General features: G+C 46.2%; 1 protein-coding gene across 1 annotated transcript in view; it reads left to right on the forward strand.

Annotated features, from left to right (window-relative positions):
• Positions 1 to 22,507, forward strand: part of CNTNAP5 (contactin associated protein family member 5) — a 490,877-nt gene extending 468,370 nt beyond the window's left edge. The window contains exon 25 of the mRNA XM_075001278.1: positions 22,408 to 22,507. Within this exon, the coding sequence (XP_074857379.1) occupies positions 22,408 to 22,491 (84 nt within the window). The 3' untranslated portion in view covers positions 22,492 to 22,507. The remainder of the gene's footprint in view (positions 1 to 22,407) is intronic.
• Positions 22,508 to 24,332: the final 1,825 nt, after the last annotated feature.

Genomic DNA, 24,332 nt, shown 5'->3' on the forward strand with positions numbered 1-24,332 from the left:
TTAGACCTCTTTTGTTTGGAAATGCTTTTTGTCTTACTCCCTGAGCCATCACATCAGGAGCTGAAAGCATTTAAAGAGGGCTATATTAAGGGATTACAGTTGGGTAATGGAAATACATATTTCCAGTTGCTGGTCTGAAATAGCAGCCATTATCTTTAGGTTACAGAGACAGCCGTGCTGCAAAGAGACTCCAAGATGTCCTGACAGGTGGCAAATGTACTTAGAGTCAAATCTACCTCTGTCGGCTCTGTCAATGTCCCTCTGTGGGCCTCTTCTGCTAGACGAGATAAAAACTCTCACTCACAAGTGGGCTGTGTATTTATGTCGCAGGTTTGCTTTAGCTGAAGCCCCATTGGTACAAAACATAAAATCAGAACATTAAGATAGGTAGACACATTAGGTAAATAGATAAAACATTCCACAGCAAGTGAAAAGTTCTTTTGTGTCTGTACCTTTCTATGAGTGAATTTGCTGCAACCCCCTCCTACCATCACCTAATCATAGAATCACAGAATGCTAGAACCAGGAGAGACCTCAAGAGGTCATTGAGTCCAGTCACCTCTTCTCACAGCAGGATCAAGCGTTGTCGAGACCACCCCTGACAGATGTCCACCTAGCCTGGTCTTAAATATCTCCAGTGATGGAGATTTCATCTCCATAGATAGTTTATTCCAGTGTTTAACCACCCTGAGAGTTAGGAAGTTTTTCCTAATGTCCAACCTAAACCTCCCTTGCTGCAGTTTAGCCCATTGCTTCTTGTCCTGTCCTCAGAAGCCAGGGACAACAATTTTTTTTCCCTCTTCCTTGTAATGTTCATTTAGGTACTGATCAGTGGTCAGTAGAGTCTTTCAACCTTACAGAATATTTCAAACAGAAGCATACACACAAACTGTGGAGTATAATGCCAAAACAGTGTGGGGACCTGACCCTTATTTTGTCTTTTAATGGCAAAGAGTCTACGTGCTGAAGCTTAATGATGCACAGCATGTGTAAAATTACTGTTGTTAATGAAAACAAAAAGCAGTTAAGTAGCACTTTAAAGACTAACAAAATAATTTATTAGATGAGCTTTCGTGGCACAGACCCGCTTCTTCAGACCATAGCCAGACCAGAACAGACTCAATATTTGAGGCACAGAGAACCAAAAACAGTAATCAAAGTTGACAAATCAGAAAAAAATTATCAAGGTGAGGAAATCAGAGAGCAGAGGGGTGGGAAGTCAAGAATTAGATTTAAGTCAAGTATGCCAAAGAGCCCCTATCATGTCCCAGAAAATTTGCATCCTGGTTCAAATCACATGTTAATGTGTCAAATTTGAATATGAAAGAGATTTCAGCAGCTGCTCTTTCTAAAGCAGTGTGAAAATTCTTCTTCAATAAGACGCAAACTCTTAAGTCATTAACAGAATGGCCCACTCCATTAAAATGTAGACTAACAGGTTTATGGATCAGGAATGTTTTGTTGTCTTTTTTGTGCCCATTAACTCTTTGTCTGAGAGAGTTTGAAGTCTGTCCAATATACAAAGCATCTGGGCATTGTTGGCACATGATGGCATGTATGATGTTAGTTGAGGAGCATGAGCTTCTGCCCGTGATTCTGTGAATAACCTGGTTAGGTCCAGTGATGGTATCGCCAGAATAGATATGTGGACAAAGCTGGCAGCAGGCTTTGTTGCAAGGAAAAGTTACTGTTAATGAAAGTGTGAAAACCTTCTCCTGTATTTGTGTCCAGTACTTTTCTTTTAAAAAAAAAAAAAGTTTAGCCTCACCAATATTCCACTCAGCAGTGTTGAAGAATTCTAACTAGAAAAGCAGCACACATGGAATTTGTCTTGTTCCTTCCTTTGCTATGTGTAATTCTAAGGCTATGTCTACGCAAGCCCAGAAAATCCACCAGCTCATGGGTGATCTTCCAAGGTTCGATTTTGCACGTCTGGTAGGGAAGCACAAAATCGACCTATCGGGGTCAGCAGTCAACCCCTGCACAATTCACGTCTCGACTCTCTCCTGTCAACCTTCTTCAGTGAGGATGGCCAGGTAAGTCAATTGCAGATATGTCAATTCTAGCTATTCAATTGCCATAGCTAGAATTGCATATGTGCAATCGTCTCGCTTCCCCTAGTGTAGAGATAGCCTAAGATGCAGGCTATTAGGCCACATCAGCAAGCTGATGGGTATTCATCAGCTGCTGTAAGTTGATTGGTGAGGCTATTGCTAGGAAATGAACATCAAGAAAAGCCAAACTAACATTCATAGGAACAGAGAGGGAGCCGTGCTAGTCTATATACTATCAAAACAAAACAAAAAGAAACAGTCAAGTAGCACTTTAAAGACTAACAAAATAATTTATTAGGTGGTGGGCTTTCATGGGACAGGCCTACTTTTTCAGACCACAGCCATACCAGAACAGACTCAATATTTAGAAACAGTGTCTGCCCATGTCTATTAATTATTGAGACAGCCATGTGTTTTGCTCTAGCCATGTTAATGGGCTTGCCTTTGATGCATGAAGTGAGCTGCCTCCTACAGGACAGAGCCCCTCCACAGTTGACAGTACCTGCATTTTCCTATCCTCCTCCTCTTAGAGGAATCAGAGCTTGCAAATAAAAGGAGTGAGGCTATACCAGAAATTAGTGGAGCAAGTGTATCCAGCAGGCTTCCCGGGTAGCTCTAGTGTGTTGATGCTGTTAGACACCTGCGGAGATTTGTCTTACAGCTGGGGTTCACTGAAGCACAGAAGTGACTCAGCCATGCCTGGTTAACCAGGTGTCTCCACCCTTGCTCCTACCTTGGAGGCTTAGAACAGCACAGTTTGAAGCTGAGTATGCCCAGTCTATGCCAAATGGGGCTTTCCACACCATGGGATTCTTCAACTCAGTGAGATGAGAAGCTCCTTGCACCACCACTGTGCATCACAACGTCTCCACTCACTCCCACTCACGAAGATGGCGTGACATCCATTCTGGCACAGCTGGACAAGGCTAACAGATGGTGTCAGGCAAGGGGGAATCAGTCCCTCTCACTGTGCAGGCTGTGAAGCATTTGTATAACTTACATCTGTTCCGTATTGCCAGATTTAGCACTTACAGTCAGTCAGGGGAACCTAGCTAGATGCTTGTTTCCTGCCAAGCATCTGCAATAGCTGAGCTACAGACAGAAGAGAGGGAGAAGGGAAGGAGGATGCAGTGTCAGGCAAAGGCAGAGCTCTGCCTGTGGTGCTAAGAACTGGCTTTGTTCTAGGCCTTACTGGAAAAAACAAAACAGGGCTAGAAAGGGGCATAGAAACGCTCTGACAGAGCGAATGTAACTTTGAAAGAAAAGATGAGGAGACTAAGGTCAAATGGAGCCTACACAATGGAGAAGCTTTTCAGCAGAGAACATTGCCAGCTTTGCAAACGTGTCTTGTATTACTGAGGCTGAAAACTTGTTTCAGTGGCTGGTGAAAGGGCAGCTTTCCAAGGAGTCAGTGCAAAAGAGTACCGAGAATGTGTGGGTGGGAGGATACAAATTCCACACACGGGATGGGTTCAAGATTGCATTCACAGAGCCAGATGCTTTGGCATAAATTAGCTGTGGAGTCAGTGCTATGCCAGCCTGTCCTGGCTGGGAATTGGGATCATGGTATTTCTCCTGCTCTGTGAAGCAGAATGTTCTCTGGGATGGGATGGTTCTACACAGGGTATTTGCACTTCGAAGTCAAGCTTGGAAGGTAGTGGGTTGCAAACTTTTAAAGGCACATCCCCTCCACCCAGAACAGTGGGGCTGTGGCTCGCACAGAAGAGGCACAGCTGTGGGGGTGGGGGTGAGGGTAGGAGTAGAACCACAGGCTGCCAGGAAGGGAGACTTGGCTGGGAGTGGGCCTGGAGCAGCTGTAATGGCAGGGAGGAGGTGAGTGGTGCTTTCTCTAGATCCCATGAGGGCTGGTCCAGGGCCTGCCACCCCTCCAACTTAGGTACCTCCACACACCCCACTTTGGGGGCCTCTTTTGCAACAGGTGTTTGGCTTACAGCACAGGTTTGGAGGAGGAGCAGGTAGTACTGGGAGGCTTTAGTACTCTCCCTTCTTCCACACCCCACCCACTCCCTGCCATTCCCCACCCCCCGGCCAGAAATGCTTCATTGTGGGTCTTAGAACTGGCAAAAAACACCAAACTCTCAGCACCAGAGCTTGAAATCTTCATTCTGCACAGAACATGGCCGAGTTCCACCCACGTGCCTCTGCCCCTGCCCTGACCAGGGAGAGTGTGCCTCATCGACTGAATGGGCAACATGTCACTGGTGGCTCCAGTCTGTGAGATACTGAACACACTCAGCTGCCATCGGCAGCAGGTTGGCTGAGGGCGCACAGCTGCCTGCAGGCTTGAGGCAGTTCTTAACTGCAAGCCACTGGCTGCGCTGAACTGCAGGGATGACAGCAGCTCAGGTTCCACGGTGGACTCCAGGCATTGGGCTTCAATTCCCAGCTCTGCCATGAACTCCATGAGGGATCCTGGGGTAAATGAGCTAGCCTTAGTGTTTCATCGCCATTCCTGTGAAATGGGGATAATATTTCCATGGCTTTGAGGCTGGGGCTGTGTGGCTAAACATATTACTAGCTCGGAAGAGCAGAAAGGTCGCGCTGACCATTAGTCCACTGACAGAGCCCACAGGCAGTCTCTGATTCTCTACTCAAACTACAGCATAGTTTCTAGGTATAAGCCATGGGCGAGGTGCTATACCCAGTAATAAGGGGCCAAACCTGCATCTACATGGAGAAACCACAAATAAACCACTACGTATTATTACAGCTTTGTCAGGCTGCAGCGTCTTGATTTAAAAAGCTAATCTTGACCCACACAGCTGGTTTCCCTCTCACCACAGAAGCAGGAATTTCGTTAACAATTTCAACTCACTTGTCTCAGTTCACCAAAAAAGCTGGTCTGACCATCTCCTGAGCCCATGTGTGCAGTCAGGGGAAAAGATTTTTGCGTTAAATCCAATAGAATACCCTGTGACAGCTTCTTCCACCATGTTATTTACCGCACTCGCTTGGAGTGACCTGAATCCAAACAAACCCAGCAATCAACAGCAGCTTTGTAATCCCAGCACAGCGCTGTTGCAGAAATACCTGCAGCAGGGAGCTGTCAGAGGGCTGTCTTGAGAACATGATAAATCGTGTGATTCTCAGCCGCTCCACAAGCCTGGGGAGAGGGTGCTGTGAAACAAAACTGAGGCGCATGACCACCACCTGTACTGGAGGGCAAGCTACGCTAAGCTCAGCATGGAGCAATGTACTAGTATAATTATACCACCCTAGAGAGAGGCTAGTTAAAACCTGCCTTTCATGCTGAATGCATCACTCAACCGTTTGTATTCTCGTGGGAGCTGAAGGGAACCTGTGCTCACAGGAGAGGTGAAAGAAGGGGGAATCTGCTTGTTTGCCTTTCGGGTGCGGAGTGGGGGGGAAGGGGTCCTTAGAGGCACAGTCTAGGGCAGGTATCAGAGAGGTAGCCGTGATAGTTTGTATCTTCAAGACCAGCAACTCCTGTGGCACCTTATAGACTAACAGATCTTTTGGAGCTTAAGCTTTCGTGGGCAAAGACCCACTTCCTCAGATGCATGAGTGGGAGGGGGGCTCCAGAGGTGTGTTTCAAGAGTGGGGTCCCAGTAAAGGGGAGAGCCACAGCTGACAAGGTCCATTCAGCAAGGTGGAAATGGCTCATGATCAGTAGTGCATATCAAAAGAGGAACAAACAAGTCAGATCAGGCAGGGGGACATGACCCATTGTCAGAGTCTAATGGGAACGATATTAACACCCAGGCCAGAGAAACTGCTTTTGTAAGGGGTCAGCCACTCCTGGTCTCTGTTCAATCTTTGGTTGATGGAGTCAAATTTGCAAATAAAATAGTTTTTCTCAACCTGTTTTTTTAACAAAGTACCCCTTTAAAAATTATAAGGACCTCCCTGCAGACTTCTCTCACGTATCCCTAAGGGTACATGTACCATTGTTTGAGAAGCATGGTCCTAAAATAATCTGAGGTCTTCAAACAAGTGCCATTCAACCTGTCCAGATTACTGTACCCTTTGCAGGCATCCAATTTGTTTGGCATACCACCCAGTTACAGCACACTTAGGCTACGTCTACACGTGCACCCAACTTCGAAATAGCTTATTTCGATGTTGCGACATCGAAATAGGCTATTTCGATGAATAACGTCTACACGTCCTCCAGGGCTGGCAACGTCGATGTTCAACTTCGACGTTGCTCAGCCCAACATCGAAATAGGCACAGCGAGGGAACGTCTACACGCCAAAGTAGCACACATCGAAATAAGGGAGCCAGGCACAGCTGCAGACAGGGTCACGGGGCAGACTCAACAGCAAGTCGCTCCCTTAAAGGGCCCCTCCCAGACACACTTTCATTAAACAGTGCAAGATACACAGAGCCAACAACTAGTTGCAGACCCTGTATATGCAGCACGGACCCCCAGCTGCAGCAGCAGCAGCCAGAAGCCCTGGGCTAAGGGCTGCTGCCCACGGTGACCACAGAGCCCCGCAAGGGCTGGAGAGAGAGTATCTCTCAACCCCCCAGCTGATGGCCGCCATGGAGGACCCCGCTATTTCGATGTTGCGGGACGCGGATCGTCTACACGTCCCTACTTCGATGTTGAACGTCGAAGTAGGGCGCTATTCCCATCCCCTCATGGGGTTAGCGACTTCGACGTCTCGCCGCCTAACGTCGATTTCAACTTCGAAATAGCGCCCGATGCGTGTAGACGTGACGGGCGCTATTTCGAAGTTAGTGCCGCTACTTCGAAGTAGCGTGCACGTGTAGACGCAGCTTTAAAAACGTCTTGCAAAATTATCACAGACTACGACTGAAACCTTGTTGACTTGCTACCATCTTATTGTCAAATAACTGAATTGGAATAGAAATATGGTACTTACATTTCAGCATGAGGCATATGAAGCAGTAGCAACAAGGCATTTTTTTTAAATGTAGCCTATTGTAAAACTAAGCATATATGTAGCTGAGTTGATGGCCCTACTGGAAAACCTTGGTGTACCCCCCCAAGGGCACATGTACCCCTGATTGAGAAACAGTGGTCCAGGGGTTACAAGTCATGTACAGTGTCCACCCCAGGATATGGTGTAATGTGTAGCGTAGGCTACCTAGAGAGGCCTAATAGTCCTTTTTAAACCACACCCCTCATTCTCCAGCAATGATTTTTGCTCTTTCCCCAAGCAATGATGCCTTGACCACCTGTTTAGCAGGCACCATTCACATCTGCACCAGGGGCCATGACACCCACTGCATTGGGCTGGATATTGCCTTGGCACAGGTGAGGTTTTTTTTGGCACATTGCCTTGGCACATCATTGTTGTGGTGCATCCACAAGGAGGGTGGGTGGTGTTTCTCAGGCTGAAATGGCTTGTGTGGCTATGTCTACACTAGTAAGGTTTTTTTTTTTCCTTCAAAAAAAGCTGGGGCTCTTTCAAAAAATCCCATGGAGTATCTACAACCAAAATGTGTTCTTTCAATCTATTAAATCAGAAGAAAGTGGCATGTCTTCCAGCAGCCCTCTTCTGCTTCTGGATGAAGACAGGTGCTTTTTTTCTGGAAGTTTCTCTCAGAAAAATAAAACGTGTGTAGATGCCCAGAGGGGGCGGGGGGATTTTGGGGAAAGAGCAGGCACCCATGGGGCCAGATTTTTCAATCCGCAGCATTTCCTGGGCCATTCTTTCGAAAAAAGTGGCCAAGGTGTGGCCACTCACTGTCGAAAGAACAGCATGCTTGTCAGATCCACTTTCTTTGTGTGTGGTCCTGAGCTTTTGAAAACATTTTTTTTCGGAAGAGAACTTCCCAAGGAACTTCTTCCGAGGGACTGCTGTAGTGTAAACGTTGCCTGTGTGATGAAGGGAAACTATGGGAAAGAACAAAAAGTGAAGCCTCCAGGAGACAGGTGAGTGGGTGCATGACAAATTCCAGCAGAGTGTGAGGCTTAGTTTAATTTCCCTTGTGGGTCAGGGATCACATCCACTTTGGCAGGCTATACAGCACCTGGAAACAGCTAAAGGCTGAGCAACCCCGAGCATATAAACAAGGCTGCTGACAGATTTTTGAGGAGCCCTGGGTGTTGTGGGGGTGGGGAATCAGCTCCTGACTCCAGTCCCACCTCCTGAAAAGGGGCAGGACCTCAGGAAGAAGAGGAGGGATTAAGAGTAGCCAATCCTCAGTGTTGTCTAAACCATGCCATGCCTCCCCCACCTAGTCCTCACTACCACCGACTGGGCCATGTGTGTCTCCACTGGTGAAGTAAATGGCTGACCAGCATTGCTGCCCTGCAGGATAGAGACAGCTTGGTGGCCTGAGCACCAGACTGCTAAACCCAAGGTTGTAAGCTCAGCCCTTGAGGAGGAGCAAAAAATTCTGTCAGGGATGGTAACAGGTCCTGCTGTAAGGGCAGGGGAGTGGACTACATGACCTCTGAAGGTCTCTTCCAGGTCTAGCAGATAGGAATATCTATGCGTGTGTGTGTGTATATATATATTGCTGGGCTGTGGAGTAACTGCCCCCTTTGCTCCCCTCTCCCCCTGTACATGATCGCAGCATAACACAACGACAACTCCCTCCTTTTCCTTTGTTACCTGCCCAGCACCTCTAGTGCACCAGCTACAAATGGCGCAACTTAAATATCACCATTGGGCCGCCGTATCCTAACGCCCAATTGCAAAGCCCAAGGACAGTTTGCACACCTCAGAACTCTTGTTGCAGGACTTGTCCACATGGGGAAATGTAACTGCCCATCTAACTGCTCCGGTAGAATTGTACTGCTAGAGTTATAACCTCATAACTCCCCCATGAGGGCCCTCTTCTTCCAGCATGCATGCCTTTCACCCACATTGCCAATGCTTTTCTAGGAAAGCAACAGCCTAAAACCAGAACAAGGCTCTATTACTCTGGAAAAGAGGGGCCCTTAGGGGGCATAACACTATCCTTTTAGTGGTACAGTAATCCCCCAAGATACGCAAGGGTTGTGTTCCATGCAAACCTCGCGCCCTGAAATTCACGTACGTCAGGGGCTTGAGCAATGGGTTGGAGGCGTGGGAGGGGGAAGGGGGTGTGTGTTAACCCTGCGGTGGGTTAGGGCTGCAGGAGGGGATTGGGGAGGTGTAGTTGAGCTGAGTTTGTGTGGGGGCTGGAGCTTGGTCTGTGGGGAGCTGGGGGCTGGGCTGCGGGCGTTGAGGCCACGCACATGGCAGTGGCTGGAGCCAGGGTCTGCAGCAGAGGCTGGAGCTGGGGCTCGTGCTGGTAGTTGGATCCAGGGACTGCGGGGATGGCTGGAGCCGGGGTGCATGGTGGTAGCTGGAGTGGAGGCTGGAGCTGGGGTGCACAACAGTGGCTGCAGTTCCCCCCACCCCACGCCCTCACACCCCAGAAGTGGCACTCAGGGGGAAGGGCTGTTTCTCCTCCCCACCCCACACATGGACTTATCTGGAGGGTTTAGTGTCTAAAGTATGAATCAGGGGGATCAGCCGCGTAAGAGCGGGGTCGTGCACTCTGGGTTCACATACTCTGAGACCTTACTGTATATAGTCGTGATTATAACTACAGCGGTATAATTATGTTATACCACGATAGTTATCCAGTAGAGGTCTCGGTGTAGCGGCACCCTCATGTCTCTGTATCACTGTGGACTGTGACAATTTCCTTGCCCACCACACATGCCCAAGATTCAGGTCAGGGCTACACTGGGAGGTAAAAATTGATTTTAGCTACGCAAATCTGACCCTGAGAATCGGGGAGCTGGAGTTGAAGTAACTAAAAATCATTTTTTGCCAAAGTCCACACGGTGGAAGTTTGATGGGTGAAACTCTCCCACTGGCATCCCTTATGCCCTGTAACTGGCACAAGTACCAGGCTTGACAGTGCTGGGACAGTTAACTTTAGTGCACCCCCACCCCCACTAGGCACGCTAAGTTGAACCCCGGAAGCTCAATCACCAGTGACTCGCTCTTTTCCTAAATGTAGATGTAGCCTTAGTTTGGCTAGTTTTACAACCATGCAGCAGTGTAAAACTTCTCTAGCCTCAAAGCCCCCAGGACTGGCTCTTAAATGGCAATAACTCAATGCCATGCTAGTCAGTGGCATAGCACCAATTTAGCATTGGTTTAGTTGGGTTGAAGCTGCTGGCGCACGAGCTGAGGAGAGGTGACATATTGTACCTTTAGCTTTTCTAAACCACCCTCAAGACTGGAGTGGGCAATAAGCAGCAATGCAGGTCACTGGACCTTGCCTCCAGATGCTTTATCTACCTCCACATCTGCAGGTATGGCCACTTGCAGTCCCTGATGGCTGCAGATCACCGCTTCTGGCCCATGGCAGCTGCGAGAAGTGGTATGGCCCAGAATATGGCTTTCTGATGCTCCGATTGTCTGGGAATGTTGATCAACAACCATGAGGAGCTATAACCAGTCATACCTGCTGATGTGTGAATAAATAAAGCACCTGCTTGTGTGCCAGGGGCCAGCCCTGGTAAACAGTGTCTGGCCTGCTGGCTGCTACTTCTCCACCACTGCTCAGACCCTCACATAATGAGCATTCTAAACATATGACTAACTACAACAAAACCCTGTGTTTGGGGAGAGTACAGGCCAAATCCCACGGCTACTGGTTCCTCCCCTCCACTCCGTTATCAACACGAGTGTTGTGGACACAAAGTGTTTGCTTCAATCTCAGACAGTGCAACTGCTGTGGAATTCTGCTGCCCTGCGTGGGATGGCTCAGAGCGCAATCAAGGAAATAGCTACGTTAAATTACAGTCATTTAAAGCGTTTTAGACAGCCTGAAACTTACAAATGTCCTTCCTTCCCGCAGCTGCAGTATTAATATTATTACTGTACACAACAGGCTGTGGGAGGAAATGAAATTATTTTTACCTTCGAAGAAGAAAGATATTAATGGTACTGCGGCTCCAGCTCTCTTAAGCTTTTCATCTTCCCTGCTCTCTGCTCATTCTATTTCTTCCGGCTTCTCTAGGGACGGACGTGTCTGGTAGAACCCCTTTTATTTATATAGTCCCTGCCATGCTACCAGGGCATAACTCATTGTCCCCCTCTAGTGGCCATATCAGGTATAGCGCTGATATGGGACCTGCTCTTTATTTCAATTGCTCTGAGCCACGTAGACCTTCTCCTTGACCCACTGGGCTTTGGCTGGTCCATTCTGAAGAGCCCCCAGGGGTTCCACAGTAACAATGGCCCAGTTATGCAGTTTCAGCTCTCATCCTAAGCTCCTGGATATTCTGAACCCTGCATTCCCCTGACAGTGCTGACTGCAGCATCTCTCTGTGGACCACGGGGCAGGCGTGGTCCAAACAGACAGCCCTCCTGGGTAGCTCTGATGCCCTGTGCTCCTCTGCCAGGTGGCTCCTGAGGTGGAAGGTTCTGTGCTCTGCAAAGTCACGAACTCTCATAAGACAAAAGGCAAAGCAGGTCCCAAATTCAAGCCAACCCAGTTTCAGAACAAGCCCCAAATAAACCCAGTGTATTTTCACTCAGTGATGCCAGCACTGCGGCGGCAGTGCGGGGGACACACCACATTTGGCTGAGGCAGCCAAAGCCAGCAAGCAAAGACGGTAGTCCCCGACACACACTGACCTGCACCCACCAATCCCTACCCACACACCATGCCAGGCAGGCAAGCAGAGGGCACTAGCACACCACTTGGCTAAGCAAGCAGCCGGAGCCAGCAAGCAAACACACATCCTGCTCCCCAAAGCCCATTCCCCCCTGTACCCATTAAACCAACAAGCAACCCCTCCACCCACCACACACCCCTCCCTTGCCCTACCTAACAGCAGAACCTCAGGATTTAGGGTAGGAATGAACAAACAAAGTTTGTTTGGTGTCCCATGGTGAGGATATTTGTAGTTGAGGTGTCTGACTCTGTGGAGGATGAAGTCAGAGGTGGGGATGTCACAGCCAGGACCAATGAGAGGAGCACTGGGGACAAAGCTGAGGAGCAGCTCCATTCTTGATCAGCGCTGGAGCCAGAGCCATTCCTGCAGCTGAGATCCCAGCTGGGTGCAGGAGGCCAGCACAGAATGGCCTTTGGGTAGGGGGAACTCCCCTGCTCTTTTGGGCCTCTCTCAGCTCCCCAACTGCCAGACATGGCCTCTCAGCCTCCTCCGTTCAAGCAGTGCTAAGGATGCTCCTGTCTCCAGCAAGCTCTCGTCACACTTGGGATGGACAATCCTAATTACCCAGAGAAGGCAAATGGGGTGGGGGGGTGATAAACTGACAAGCAGCCCCACACAGGGACTTGGGCTGATTTAGTTTGCAGAAGAGAAGAGTGAGGGGGGGGATTTGATATCAGTCTTTAGGTACCTGATGGGAACATCCAAAGAGGTAGGAGAGAGACTGTTCTCAGTGGTGACAGAGGACAGAACGAAGAGCAATGGTGTCAAGTTGTGGTGGGGGAGGTATAGGTTGGATATCAGGAAAAACTATTTCAGTAGGAGGGTGGTGAAGCATTGGAATGAGTTACTGAGAGAGGTGATGGAATCTCCATCCCTAGAGGTTTTAAGTCCTGCCTGGACAAAGCCCTGACTGGGCTGATTTAGTTGAGATTGGTCGCAATTTCAGCAGGGTGTTGGACTTGATGACCTCCTGAGGTCTCTTCCCACTCTCTGAATCTAGGCTATGATTCTAAGCCTCACTTGGACAGGTGCGGCCTGTTCCATTCAAAAAACAGCTAAGGCAGCGTCTTTGGCATGCGTGCCATTGGTTCTCATTCGCTGCTGGCTAGGCCAAACATGGCCCTGCGTTGACCCTGAAGAGACTTTCAGCTAGGATTTGGACATTGCCCTATCCACTTCCCTTCCACCCCTCTGCGCCACCCCCTACCCCCACAAATGTAACTGAATACCCCTGCAGTGCTTTAGGATAAATATCTCATGGTCCCCATTCCTGAAGCCAACCCAGTTTCGTTCAGATGATGAACCAGGCCCAAATTCCACCTCCTCACTGAAAACATCGCATTCGTTCAGCTGTCTCTGGCTCTACCAGAGTTCCTCTGACAACAGAGCTGGCTCAAAACCCCAGCTCCAGCTCAGATAGCAAATGAGGATGATTCTGATGGACGATAATAGCATGCACCCACCCGCCTGCTGCTGCGCTATTGATTTCATGTCAGGAAACACGCTACAACTGAGGGCTTAGTTTTGCTCAGGCAAGCTGGCGGGCATTTTAAATGCAGCTTACTTGATTGCAATATGGTGACTTACCTCAGTGAAAGACACTGATTCAGAACAGGGACTCTGGGTACCACTGCAATAATAATAATAATAATAACAATAATTTAAAAATGTAACACCATGATGAGCTGCTGGCCTAGAGGGCTATATCTTCATTGCAGCCTTATTTTGAAATAAGATATTTCAAACAGTTATTTCAAAATATTTTATTTTGAAATAACACAGCTACACACAAAATATATTTTGAAGTGGCACCCAGCCATTGCAAAAAAGCATTTCCAGGTAACTAGCACTATTTCCAAATACTAGCACTATTTCTATTGGTCACCATTATGGCTTATTTTGAAATAGCGCTATTCTAGGTCTTAATAGCGCCTATTTTGAAATAGGCGTTATTCCTCCTGCAATTAGGGTTATTGAACAAATTCGAAATAGCATGTCTATAGTGTAGATAATAGCAAACTTATTTCAAAATAATGCATGTTATTTTGAAATAACGTTGTAATGTAGATGTAGCTGAGGAACGCTTGTCTGCAGCTAAACAATGCCATTAAGCGGTCAACAGTCATCATGCATATCACGAGTAGTTGCATGACATCAGAGTGTCTTTTGGTTATGTCTGTACAGCATCCAGCATGTTGGGGACGTGGTTAATAAGTGGGAACCCTACACACTACAACACCACCAATAAATCATAGCCCATTAATTTCTGCAGGCTTTGGGTCAAGCTTTTTGTGATCGTTGAAAGTCCATGGAACATCATCTTTGAACTGGAGGGCCCAGTTGTTGGTCACTCAAAAACTTCCCTGTTCTGTTCTATTCTTTGATCCTGGAGCATCTGGCATTGACTGCTGGGAGAAGGTACCTGGACCATTGCTCTGACCCATATAGTATTTTGTTCTGTGGCTCTCCTTCTCACTCTGGATAAAGAGTCACCCATCTTATCTCTGTCTGGAGCTTCTTCAACCTTTGCATGGCTTGCCTCTGAGTGATGCATTTCACAGAAGTCATCACTGATTAGGTGTTTTACCCTTCAATAACCATCCAATGACATGTTTTTCACAAGTTTCTCAGAACATAGGCACTGACTTCTGTTTCTGTCAGTGGGTACCTTCTGCTTTCACTGTGTGCCTTATATGAGCGTCTGCCACCTAATTGGGGGTATGGACTAATTTGGGATAGTGCTTGAGCCCCCAAACACTCATGAAGTCATCACGTGTGGCTCTGAATAATACCCTATTCAGAATCAATGTGCTGAACCAAATCCTCAACAAGCTTCAATGGAACTATACAGAGCTTATGCATACCCTTGCTCAGGAATTTAATAGTGCAGTTTATGAGCACAACTCAGCTCTTACTTGTGCTGGTGTAAATCAGGAGTTGCCACCACTTAAACAACTGGCGTTACACCAACATAAACACATTTAGTTCAGTCAGGGAATGAGGCCCACAGTTTTCATCTGTTAAAAGCACATTGTGCTTTTCTTTACCAGGAAAAAAATCAATTGAAATAAAAATAAATAAAATAACAAATCATTTTCTACCTGCTTGTATTTCTCTAGAGACAGACAAAATAGGACAGATAATATCTTTTAGTGGTCCACTTTCTTTTGCTGGAAGGTATAAGGTTTTAAAATTCACAGAGCGTTCCTTCAGCTCTGCAGAAGTGAACCAGAAGTTCTAAGCTAAATACATTTCTCTAAATACATGTATTTCTCTAAACATCCTCGGGGAGATGGAATGATTCTGGCCTTCTCTCTAAGTCCCTAAAGCATTAATTATCTGCTGATATTTTTCTCAACCAAATAATAGACACCGACGAAGGTTGCCAATCCAATTAGGGCATCTAACCCAGAACTAGCATCCCGTGTTATTAATACACATCTCTCTTGGGATCCCAACAGCAGTGTCTGCTCCTAAAGAGTCATTTTCTCATTCATTATCAGGGAGTCGGAAAGTCGCACACCAGCAATTCCCAAGGGAATGATTTCACTTGCCCGTAAGATTGGCTTTTAAAGGGCTAGCATCATTACCCTTTGCAAATCGTCAAGTCCAACCATCTATATCATACAGCCAGTCATTTATTATGGGGGCAGGCCAGGGAAATGGCTCTTCTGACCATCTCCCCCTACCCATCCAAACAAAATACTTGTTTCCTAACTCTAAATATTCAATAACTTATCAGGCATGAAATATCTTTCCCAGTCCTACTTAGGAGCTAAATTATGAAGTCCCTGTTCATTCCTTATATATTTATATGATGTTAATTCCTGCAGTTTCTGATACTTTGCATAAGGGCTTGAAGGTATGACCCTACCTAGTCCAAATTTTAGAAGGTATTCTATGGTCTGTGTTACGTAGGACCTAGGCCTACAAGATTTAATGGTTGATTCTGGCAATGAAGAGGGCATTTATTGAGATGCCTGAGATCTATTTCTATCTCTGCCACTGACTCACTTGAGTAAATCACTGAGGGTTGGATCCAATGCACAAAGTCAAAAGGAATCTTTCCACTAGTTTTAATGGACATTGGAGGAAATTCTTAACTTCTGTCAGTTTGGACCTGACATAAAAAGATGTTCACTGAGTGCAGCAGATTTTGGATCATTCTCCTCGTGCATTTGCAAACTGGAGATGAGACTCATACTCTTATCTATTGGTTCTTTCATTTACATTTGCAACAGTGGTGGGTAACCGGTGACCTGCATGAGGCTCAAGGAGGTTCTCACTGTGGCCCATGAGACATGTTGGTCACCATTACCCATGCATAGGGTTGCCGGACTACATTGGTTTCCTGCTGGTATTACTAAAGTGACACACACGTAAAGCAAGGGCACGTTAAGTGAGCTGCTTGCTGATTGCACGCAATATTGACAGTGACAAATGGGCATCCAATCAAAGGGCTGCTTGGGGCCAACTGAAACATCCCACAAAATCTAGGCATACAAATGCAGTTAGCAAAATTGCCCTATCTCAGGAGGCCCTCTTTATTCTGATAGTCTTGTTGCTCACTGGGATGAAGGAAGGCCACTCATATGGCCCATGGATTCGCCTCGGTTGCCAAAGGACCGATTTACAAACTGTCTTGAGGATTTTCCAAGAACAAACCCATGTATGGAAAGTACAGTTGGTCAAAAGTTCCAACAGAACAATCTGCCAACAGAAATGTATTTCACAAAGCTTCACAGGTACCATTGATTTTTGACAAAAATGCCAACGGGAAACTATAAAAAAAGTTTATTTCAATAAGGCCAAAACTCTTGTTTCAATGTTCCTATTTTGACTGTACTTATATGTTTCATACTGTAATATACAAAGCCAAAATGATAAAAAATCTACAAAACTTTGCAACCTGATTGAAGCATTTGATGCCAACCTTTTTTTTTAAATATATCCATAACTAAATATGACAGAATTCTTCTTTCAATGAAAATTTTAAAATGATTTTTTTTGTCCCAGTTTAGAGCAGAAACAAGTTTCAGAATTCCCTGAGGAACAGAAATTTTGAATTTCAAGCAGCTCTAGTGGAAAATATTATCAAAATGTCCTGGCTATATAGTTTGGAACATTTGCTGAATCTATGACTCAGATGTCTCTTGTGGCAGAGCTGGCAGGAAAACAAAACAAAACACTCCCAAATTGTATGTGCAAGTTATGTGTCTCCCCACTCCCCCCCCCCCCCCCCGCCGCACACGCCCCGGCTGCTCTCTTCACTTTTACAGATTGTTTCAATGAACATTTTCTGCCTTGACCTTCTTGTGTGAAGTCACAACTAACACACTGTACCGAACAGTCTTCTAACTCGCAGATTATTTGCCCATTTTCTTTTCTTTAATTACCTAACCTTTGAAAAACATTTTCTTCTGACCCAGGAGGATCACACAGTGATTGATTCCCTGGTACCCTCTGAGATCAACATCTTGAACTTTCTTTCTTTTAATTTCACCCAAGAGAATATTTGAAACTGAGGCAAAGAGATTATGTTATGCAGAATATCTGGCAGGACTGAGCATTGAAGCCAGTTCTTAATTCCAAACCACTGCTTTACCAAGACCATCAGCTGTCTCATTCAGCCCCGATATTTTCAACAAAATAGCCTTATCCTTAGGGATGGAGTTAAATTGCATTTTGAGTCAAGAACGGAGAAAATGCTTTACCCTGTTCTATAGCCCATTTTTATGGGCTGTATGAATTGTACCTCTCTGAAGGCCTAAGACCGCTGTCCCTGAAATTATGCTAAAATAGACGGACAAAGAATACTGGAATCCCAATGATTTTATGACCTTCAGAGCTGTAGCAAATGTGCTGTATAGCGAGCCTTCCCCACCAGTGCAAAGGAAGGAAGAGGAGTTGTGTTTCTCATGATTTTTGCACACGCAGAGAGCAACCACACACTTTGAGTCTAAGTGGCTTTTATTTCGGGGTATGGGGAAATGAAACAAACCAAAGCAAAAATCTAATCTCCCTCTTGTGGGGGGGACAGCGAGAGCAGTGTGTGTTTGTCCCCTGTGTTGCAGGCAGTGCTGGACATAAAATGGAGGGGTGCCTCCAGATAACAGCACACTTAAACTGTGTGTGCAGGATGCCCCTCGCAGTTCTTAACACGGACAAGATTTCTTGGTTTTCATGCCCATGAAAAAATGCCACACAATCTTGAGCACCATCTACTGGCACTCAAGAGTCACAGATTCCAAGGCATGTTTAACTAACTGAGGACGTAGAGAGAGAAAGAGTGAGTGAGGCAATATATTTTATTGGCAGGGATGGGGGCAAAGGGGACAGTTGTACCAGGGCACAGCATTTCAAAGGGGCTTAGAGGTCCAACCACCATTACTACTGCAGCAACAGCAGCAGTCAGGGTTCCAGGCCCCTTTCAAACACCAGGCCAGCACAGCTCGGAGGGATTTGGACTTATTTAGTTTGCAGAAGAGAAGACTGAGGAGTGATTAAATAGCAGCCTTCAACTTCCTGAAAGGGAGCTCTAAAGAGGATGGAGAGAAACTGTTCTCAGTGGTGACGGATGGCAGAACAAGGATCAATGGTCTGGAGTTACAGGAGTAGATTGGATATTATAAAAAAAAAAAAAATCTACTTCACCGGGAGGGTGGTGAAGCTCTGGAATGTGTTGCCTGGAGACGTGGTGGAATCTCCATCCCTAGAGGTTTTTCAGTCCAAGCTTGACAAAGTCCTGGCTGGGATGACTTAGCTGGGGTGGATCCTGCTTGAAGCAGGGGCCTGGACTCAATGACCTCCTGAGGTCCCTTCCAGCCCTATGATTCTGTGATCTCTGAGGGGTGGGAATCCTTAGCGCTGCTCAGAGTGCGCTGCTGCTGAATCTCCTAGGCCTTGGCCTTTCTTCCCTTGATTCCACCACTGCCGGGACCACAGAGCTAAGCCCCCAACACACTCCTTGCCCGGGGACCTGCAGTGGCTGTCAGCCCCACTGTTTATTGGACCACTGTCTGTTGGTGAGACACACGTTCAAATTTGCACAGAGCTCCTCTTCAGGGCAGCTCTGTGTAACGTCAAAACCTTCTCTTTCTCATTAATAAAAGTTGGTCCTGCCCTGTGTCTCTGAAGTCCTGGCATCAACATGGCTGTAATGCCACTGCATAAAACTACAGAGAACTTCTGGCACCTTAAGGAGACAATACATAGGGAAAAAATAAGGAATGTAGTGGCAAACAATACACAGAGTACAATACCAAGAGTCAGTAAGTGTTTCATTTGTGCCACTGATTCACTGTCTGGGCAAGTAGACACCAGTGAAAGAATGATGCAGTGTTGGGGTTTGTTTCGATTCCTCGACATAAGCAAAAAGTATTGACGCCTCATGAAAACATTCAGTGACTCAAGATGTTTCTAGGTTGTCTAGTCAATGTGCTAGGTTACCTCTTCGCAACACTGGTTTCCTACTCAAGGAAAGCTCAAATTAGTTGAAACAAAAAAGCATTCCAGTAGCACTTTAAAGACTAACCAAATAATTTATTAGGGGATGAGCTTTCGTGGGACAGACTAGCACAGCTATCTCTTTGTTACTATTCAAAATAGTGGATGAGTACGGGAGGCTCCATCTGATAATCAGGGAAGATGACGTAATGTGGTTCTGTATCATGGGCCCATTGAAATCAAGGGTACAGCTAAGGGTGACTGGTGCTTCCAGGGCAGAGGGGTGCAGGTGGGGCATTACATGTACTAGTTAAAATTTTGTCTGGGGAACAGAGAATGGTATACCTACCGTGTGCTACCACACGTCATCTACAGGCACAGCTCCCAGTAACGTCAACAAGGGATGGCCAAGCTCTCCTTGGTTGTAGAAAAAAAAGCTCACAGTTGGAGAAGGATGCCACTGTAGTTACAGCCCTGGGGTGAGATTCAAGAAATCTAGGTCCTGTCCCAGTTCTACCAGCCACAGGCCTCTTGTGTTATGGGCAAGTTAGAACTCCTGGATCTCAGTTCTCCCATAGGAAATGGGTATAATGTCCTTCGTCTACTCTATCTGTGCAGATGGCAAGTTCTCTGGAGCACAAACTCGGTTTTGGTAGGTGTCTGTGTACGAAGGAGCCCTGAGCTTGCTTGCTATCTCCAGGTGCTACGGTGATGTAACTAATAAGCATCCAGCACTGCTGACAGCTGACACGCAGCCTGGGGCAAGGTGGGTAGCGGAGCTGGCTCCACATGCCAGAAGGGATGTGGCCAAGAGCAGAAGGGGAGGGACCAAGAGCAGAAGAGGTGGAGCCAGGAGCGGTGGCACTGGGCTCTATCAATTCCCTGACAGCTGTGCACAGCCAGCGCTGTACTGCCACAGCAAGTCAAAGAGGCCCAGAGCTCCAGCTGCCACCACTTGCCAAAGTAGTGGCCCTGGTGGCCAGAACTCCGGGCCCCTTTGAAAAGCCAGGCCTGGGGGCAACTCCCTCCTTTACCTGCTCCCATCAGCGGGCCTGTAAGCATCTACTCTAAAAAAGTGGCATCACTGAAAGTGCTCTCTCTCTGTTTCCCCCGTGACACCCGCTACTGGTCCTCCCATGAATACCCCAGTTCCTTCTGGGTGGATTAGCAAGAATGGATGTGAGTTTTTAAATATTGAAAATCTACCTCCTTGCTCAATTGTATTCCCTTCATACCTGTGGTCAGTAAGAGGCACAGAAGAGATGCAGGCAGATTCATTTACTTTCCCAGCTCGCTGGTTAATTCCCAGATCCTGAGAGTAAATGGAAGGAACAATTTCTGTGCCATAATGCAACTGAGAGCTCAGTGGTTGCTCTTTCCACTACAGAAGCGAAGCACAAAAGATATTATCAGGGCTCATGTAAAAGAACAGAAGCCCACTTGTACAAAGGAGATCAGATGCTGTTTAAAAGCAGTTACTTAGCTTTCCTGGGATTCTGGTGAAGACGAAGTTAACTCCCTTTATCAGAGAATACAATACAGTGTTTTTCACCAAATTTAACTTTCTTATCCCCAGATGTCCTTCTAGTCAGGTGGGCCCAAGGGGAGCCTTTCTAGAGTTGGTGACAGTCTTTGCTCACCAATGGGGGCTGGGGCCCCATGCAGAAGAGGGGACAGCCCTCTGTACCACACAGACTGAACACTGCTTCCCCGATAAAAAACACACTGTGCGGGGCTCTAATGATGATTGAAAAGGGTCTGGGCCTCCAGTCCCTGCTGCTACCACTGTAACTGTATCAGCAGGCGGTAGCCCAGGGAGCATTTAAGTTGCTGGGCCCTGAAGCAGCGACCTCCTTTGCCTGACCCCTGATGGTGGCCCTCAGCCTTTCACGCTGGGTTAGGAAAGCACCAGCCTCCTTCCCTGCAGAACCAGTCCCAGAGCGACCACCATTCAAGCAGACCCAAGCATCAAGTACATGAATCATGTTCAGTTACAGCTACAAATCCTCTCACAGCCTCACCCTTGGGCAACACCAGGCACCCCGGTTGCTGGGTTCACAGATAATGGTGCTGCTTCACAGTCGTGTTATGCAAGATCTAGGCAATGCAGGTCTATTGTTTATAAGTACTCAACACACCAAGGGCCTCGGAGTAAGGCAACAAGACACTGCAGGTGGTAACAAAGAAAAAGAAAACAGTAAAAATTCCTCCCCCCACCAGGAAAAGTTTCTATTTTGGGCAAAAATTCAAAACCCAACACATTTTGAGGTAGAGTATATGGGAGTTGGAGCTAAGATGCCTATAGCTCTTGTTCTCTGCATGAAGAGATGACAGCTCCCTTGTACTATCTGATTCAGAGCACAACTTGGAACCAATATCTAGAGCCCTGCAAATCCACGGATACCTGCAGGCAGGTGCATTTGCGGCTCGTTTCTGCATATATGGATGCGGACATAGCTATAAATTTTGCATCTAAAACCAAGCAAATCTGCAGATGTCCACTTTATATCTGCAGGAATCCGCACCCGTGGCCATCATTGCAGGTATCCACGGCTCATTTTTGGGTATATAGGTGTGGATGCAGAAACAAATTTTGTATCCGCACAGGGAGGCACCAGGGTCTGTCACATTGCAGGTGAGGAACCTACCCTGAAGGCTACTAAATACTGCTGCAAGGAGGGGCTCTCTTCTTTGCCAGCCAGCCCTACCTGGCAGTACATTTAGGGTATAAACAACAAGGAAGGAGTGATAAAGCCAGGGGAAATGGGATGAACCAAAGCAAATAACACACACCAACAAACCACAAGATGTATTTGACTGTGCAATAATGTCCTATAGACAGAAGGGGAAGCCTCATCACTCAAATCTTTTAAAAGAGGGCTAGACAGGACATTATAGAGAATACTGCAAGGAGGAATTCTGCTCTGGCAGGATGGCAGATTCCATGATGTGTCAGGTTTCCATCTCTAATGCACTGTCTTGCTAGGGAGAGACCAGTATTTGCAGTGTAATATTTAAAATCAGTTTTCTTTTCTGGAGCCACTCAAAGTGAAATGCCATCCAGCTGATAAACACAACACCCAAACTAGGTTTTATGTTTTTCTTAGTGGTGCACATGCCATGGTGCACATATTAAAATTATTCTAGACGCGGATGGAAAAAATTAGAAAGAACATTGGTGGTAATTAGTATTATGGACTAACCAGCTCTAAAGAGCTGCATGGTAATCAGCCACTGTATCCTCACAAGTTTGAGTTTCCTTTCTTCTTTTTTCCTTTTAGATTAATTTAAAATTGTGGCAAACCAGAACTTTCCCATTGGGAAGTGTTAAAATGGGACACTACAACAACTTGGAAGTTGTCTAAAAATACAAATCAGAAGATTCTTCAAGAACAATCCAGTTCTGCCAACAGTTTCAGTTGGGCTAGGTATGCAATTTTCCAGTGAAAAATGATTTGTCAAAAAAAAAATTCCTGACCAGCTCTATTCATACTAGTAACAGAAAGATAGCCATGCTAGTCTATATACTATCAAAACAAAAAGCAGTGCAGTAGCACTTTAAAGATTAACAAAGTAATTTATTAGGTGATGAGCTTTCGTGGGACAGACCCACTTCTTCAGATTGTTGCCCTAGAACAGACTCAATATTTAAGACACAGAGAACCAAAAATAGTAATCAAGGTTGACAAATCAGAAAAATGTTATCAAGGTGAGCAAATCAGAGAGCAGAGGGACAGAAGGGGTGTGGGAGGAAGCTATTTGGACCCATGGTATAGAAACTCCAGAAGAATTCCACAGGGACTTTAACAATCTGCACCCCACCATCAACTTATGCCTCAATTACTCCATGTAAGAAATACATTTCTGGGACACTACAGTACAAATCAAGGATGGCCTAATCGGTACCACACTCTACCGGAAACCCACTGATAGCTATACTTAGCTACACGCTTCTAGCTTCCATCCTGCACACATAACTAGATCCATTGTTTACAGTCAAGCCCTTAGGTACAATCGTATTTGCTCTGATCCTACTGACAGAGACCAAAAACTATAAGATCTTTATGAAATATTCACAAACCTGAATTACCCACCAGGAGAAATAATAAAATAAATCAATAGGGCCAGACGAATACCCAGAGATCAGCTACTCCAAGATATGCCCAAAAAAGACAAGAACAGAACACCACTGGTCATTACCTACAGCCCCCAACTCAAACCACTGCAACACACTATTAAAGACCTACAACCTATCCTTAATCAGGATGCTACACTTCAGAAAAGGCCCTAGGTGACAGACCTGTTCTCTCCTACAGACAACCTCATGAGGATTCTCACCAACAGCCACAGTCTATACCACAGGAACACCAGTCCTGGGACTTGTCCTTGCAACAAAGCCTGCTGCCAGCTTTGTCCACATATTTATTCTGGAGATACCATCACTGGACCTAACCAGTTAATCACAGAATCACAGGCACATTCTCATGTTCCTCAATTAACATCATATATGCCATCATGTGCCAACAATGCCCAGATGCTTTGTATATTGGACAGACTTGAAACTCTCAGACAAAGAGTTAATGGGCACAAAACAGGCATCAAAACACTCCTGATCCACAAACAAGTTAGTCATTTTAATGGAGTGGGCCATTCTGTTAATGACTTAAGAGTTTGCGTCTTATTGAAGAAGAATTTTCACACTGCTTTGGAAAGAGAGGCTGCTGAACTCTCTTTCATATTCAAATTTGACACATTAACACATGGTTTGAACCGGGATGGGAATTTTCTAGGTCATTATAGGGGCTCTTATGCGTACTTGGCTTTATTCAATTCTTGACTTTCCCCCTGCTTCTGCCCCTCTGCTCTCTGATTTGCTCACCTGGATAATATTTTTCTGATTTGTCAACCTTGAAAACTATTTTTGGTTCTCTGTGCCTTAAATATTGAGTCTGTTCTGGTATGGCTATGATCTGAAGAAGTGGGTCTGACCCACAAAAACTCATCACCTAATAAATTATTTTGTTAGTCTTTAAAGTGCTACTGACTGCTTTTTTGTTTGTTTTATTCGTCCTGTTTAGGGTCTGTCTCCCCTGCACCCTTTGCAAATGAAGAGCATTGCCGCACATTTCTACAACAGTAGCCTGATAACATCCCTTAAATTTTAATGACCTTACCTTTTATTTGTCCTTACCTATTTTATCCTGGA

Source organism: Carettochelys insculpta, chromosome 8 (genome assembly GCF_033958435.1).
Source record: "Carettochelys insculpta isolate YL-2023 chromosome 8, ASM3395843v1, whole genome shotgun sequence".
In the NCBI taxonomy this organism is placed as follows: domain Eukaryota; kingdom Metazoa; phylum Chordata; order Testudines; family Carettochelyidae; genus Carettochelys; species Carettochelys insculpta.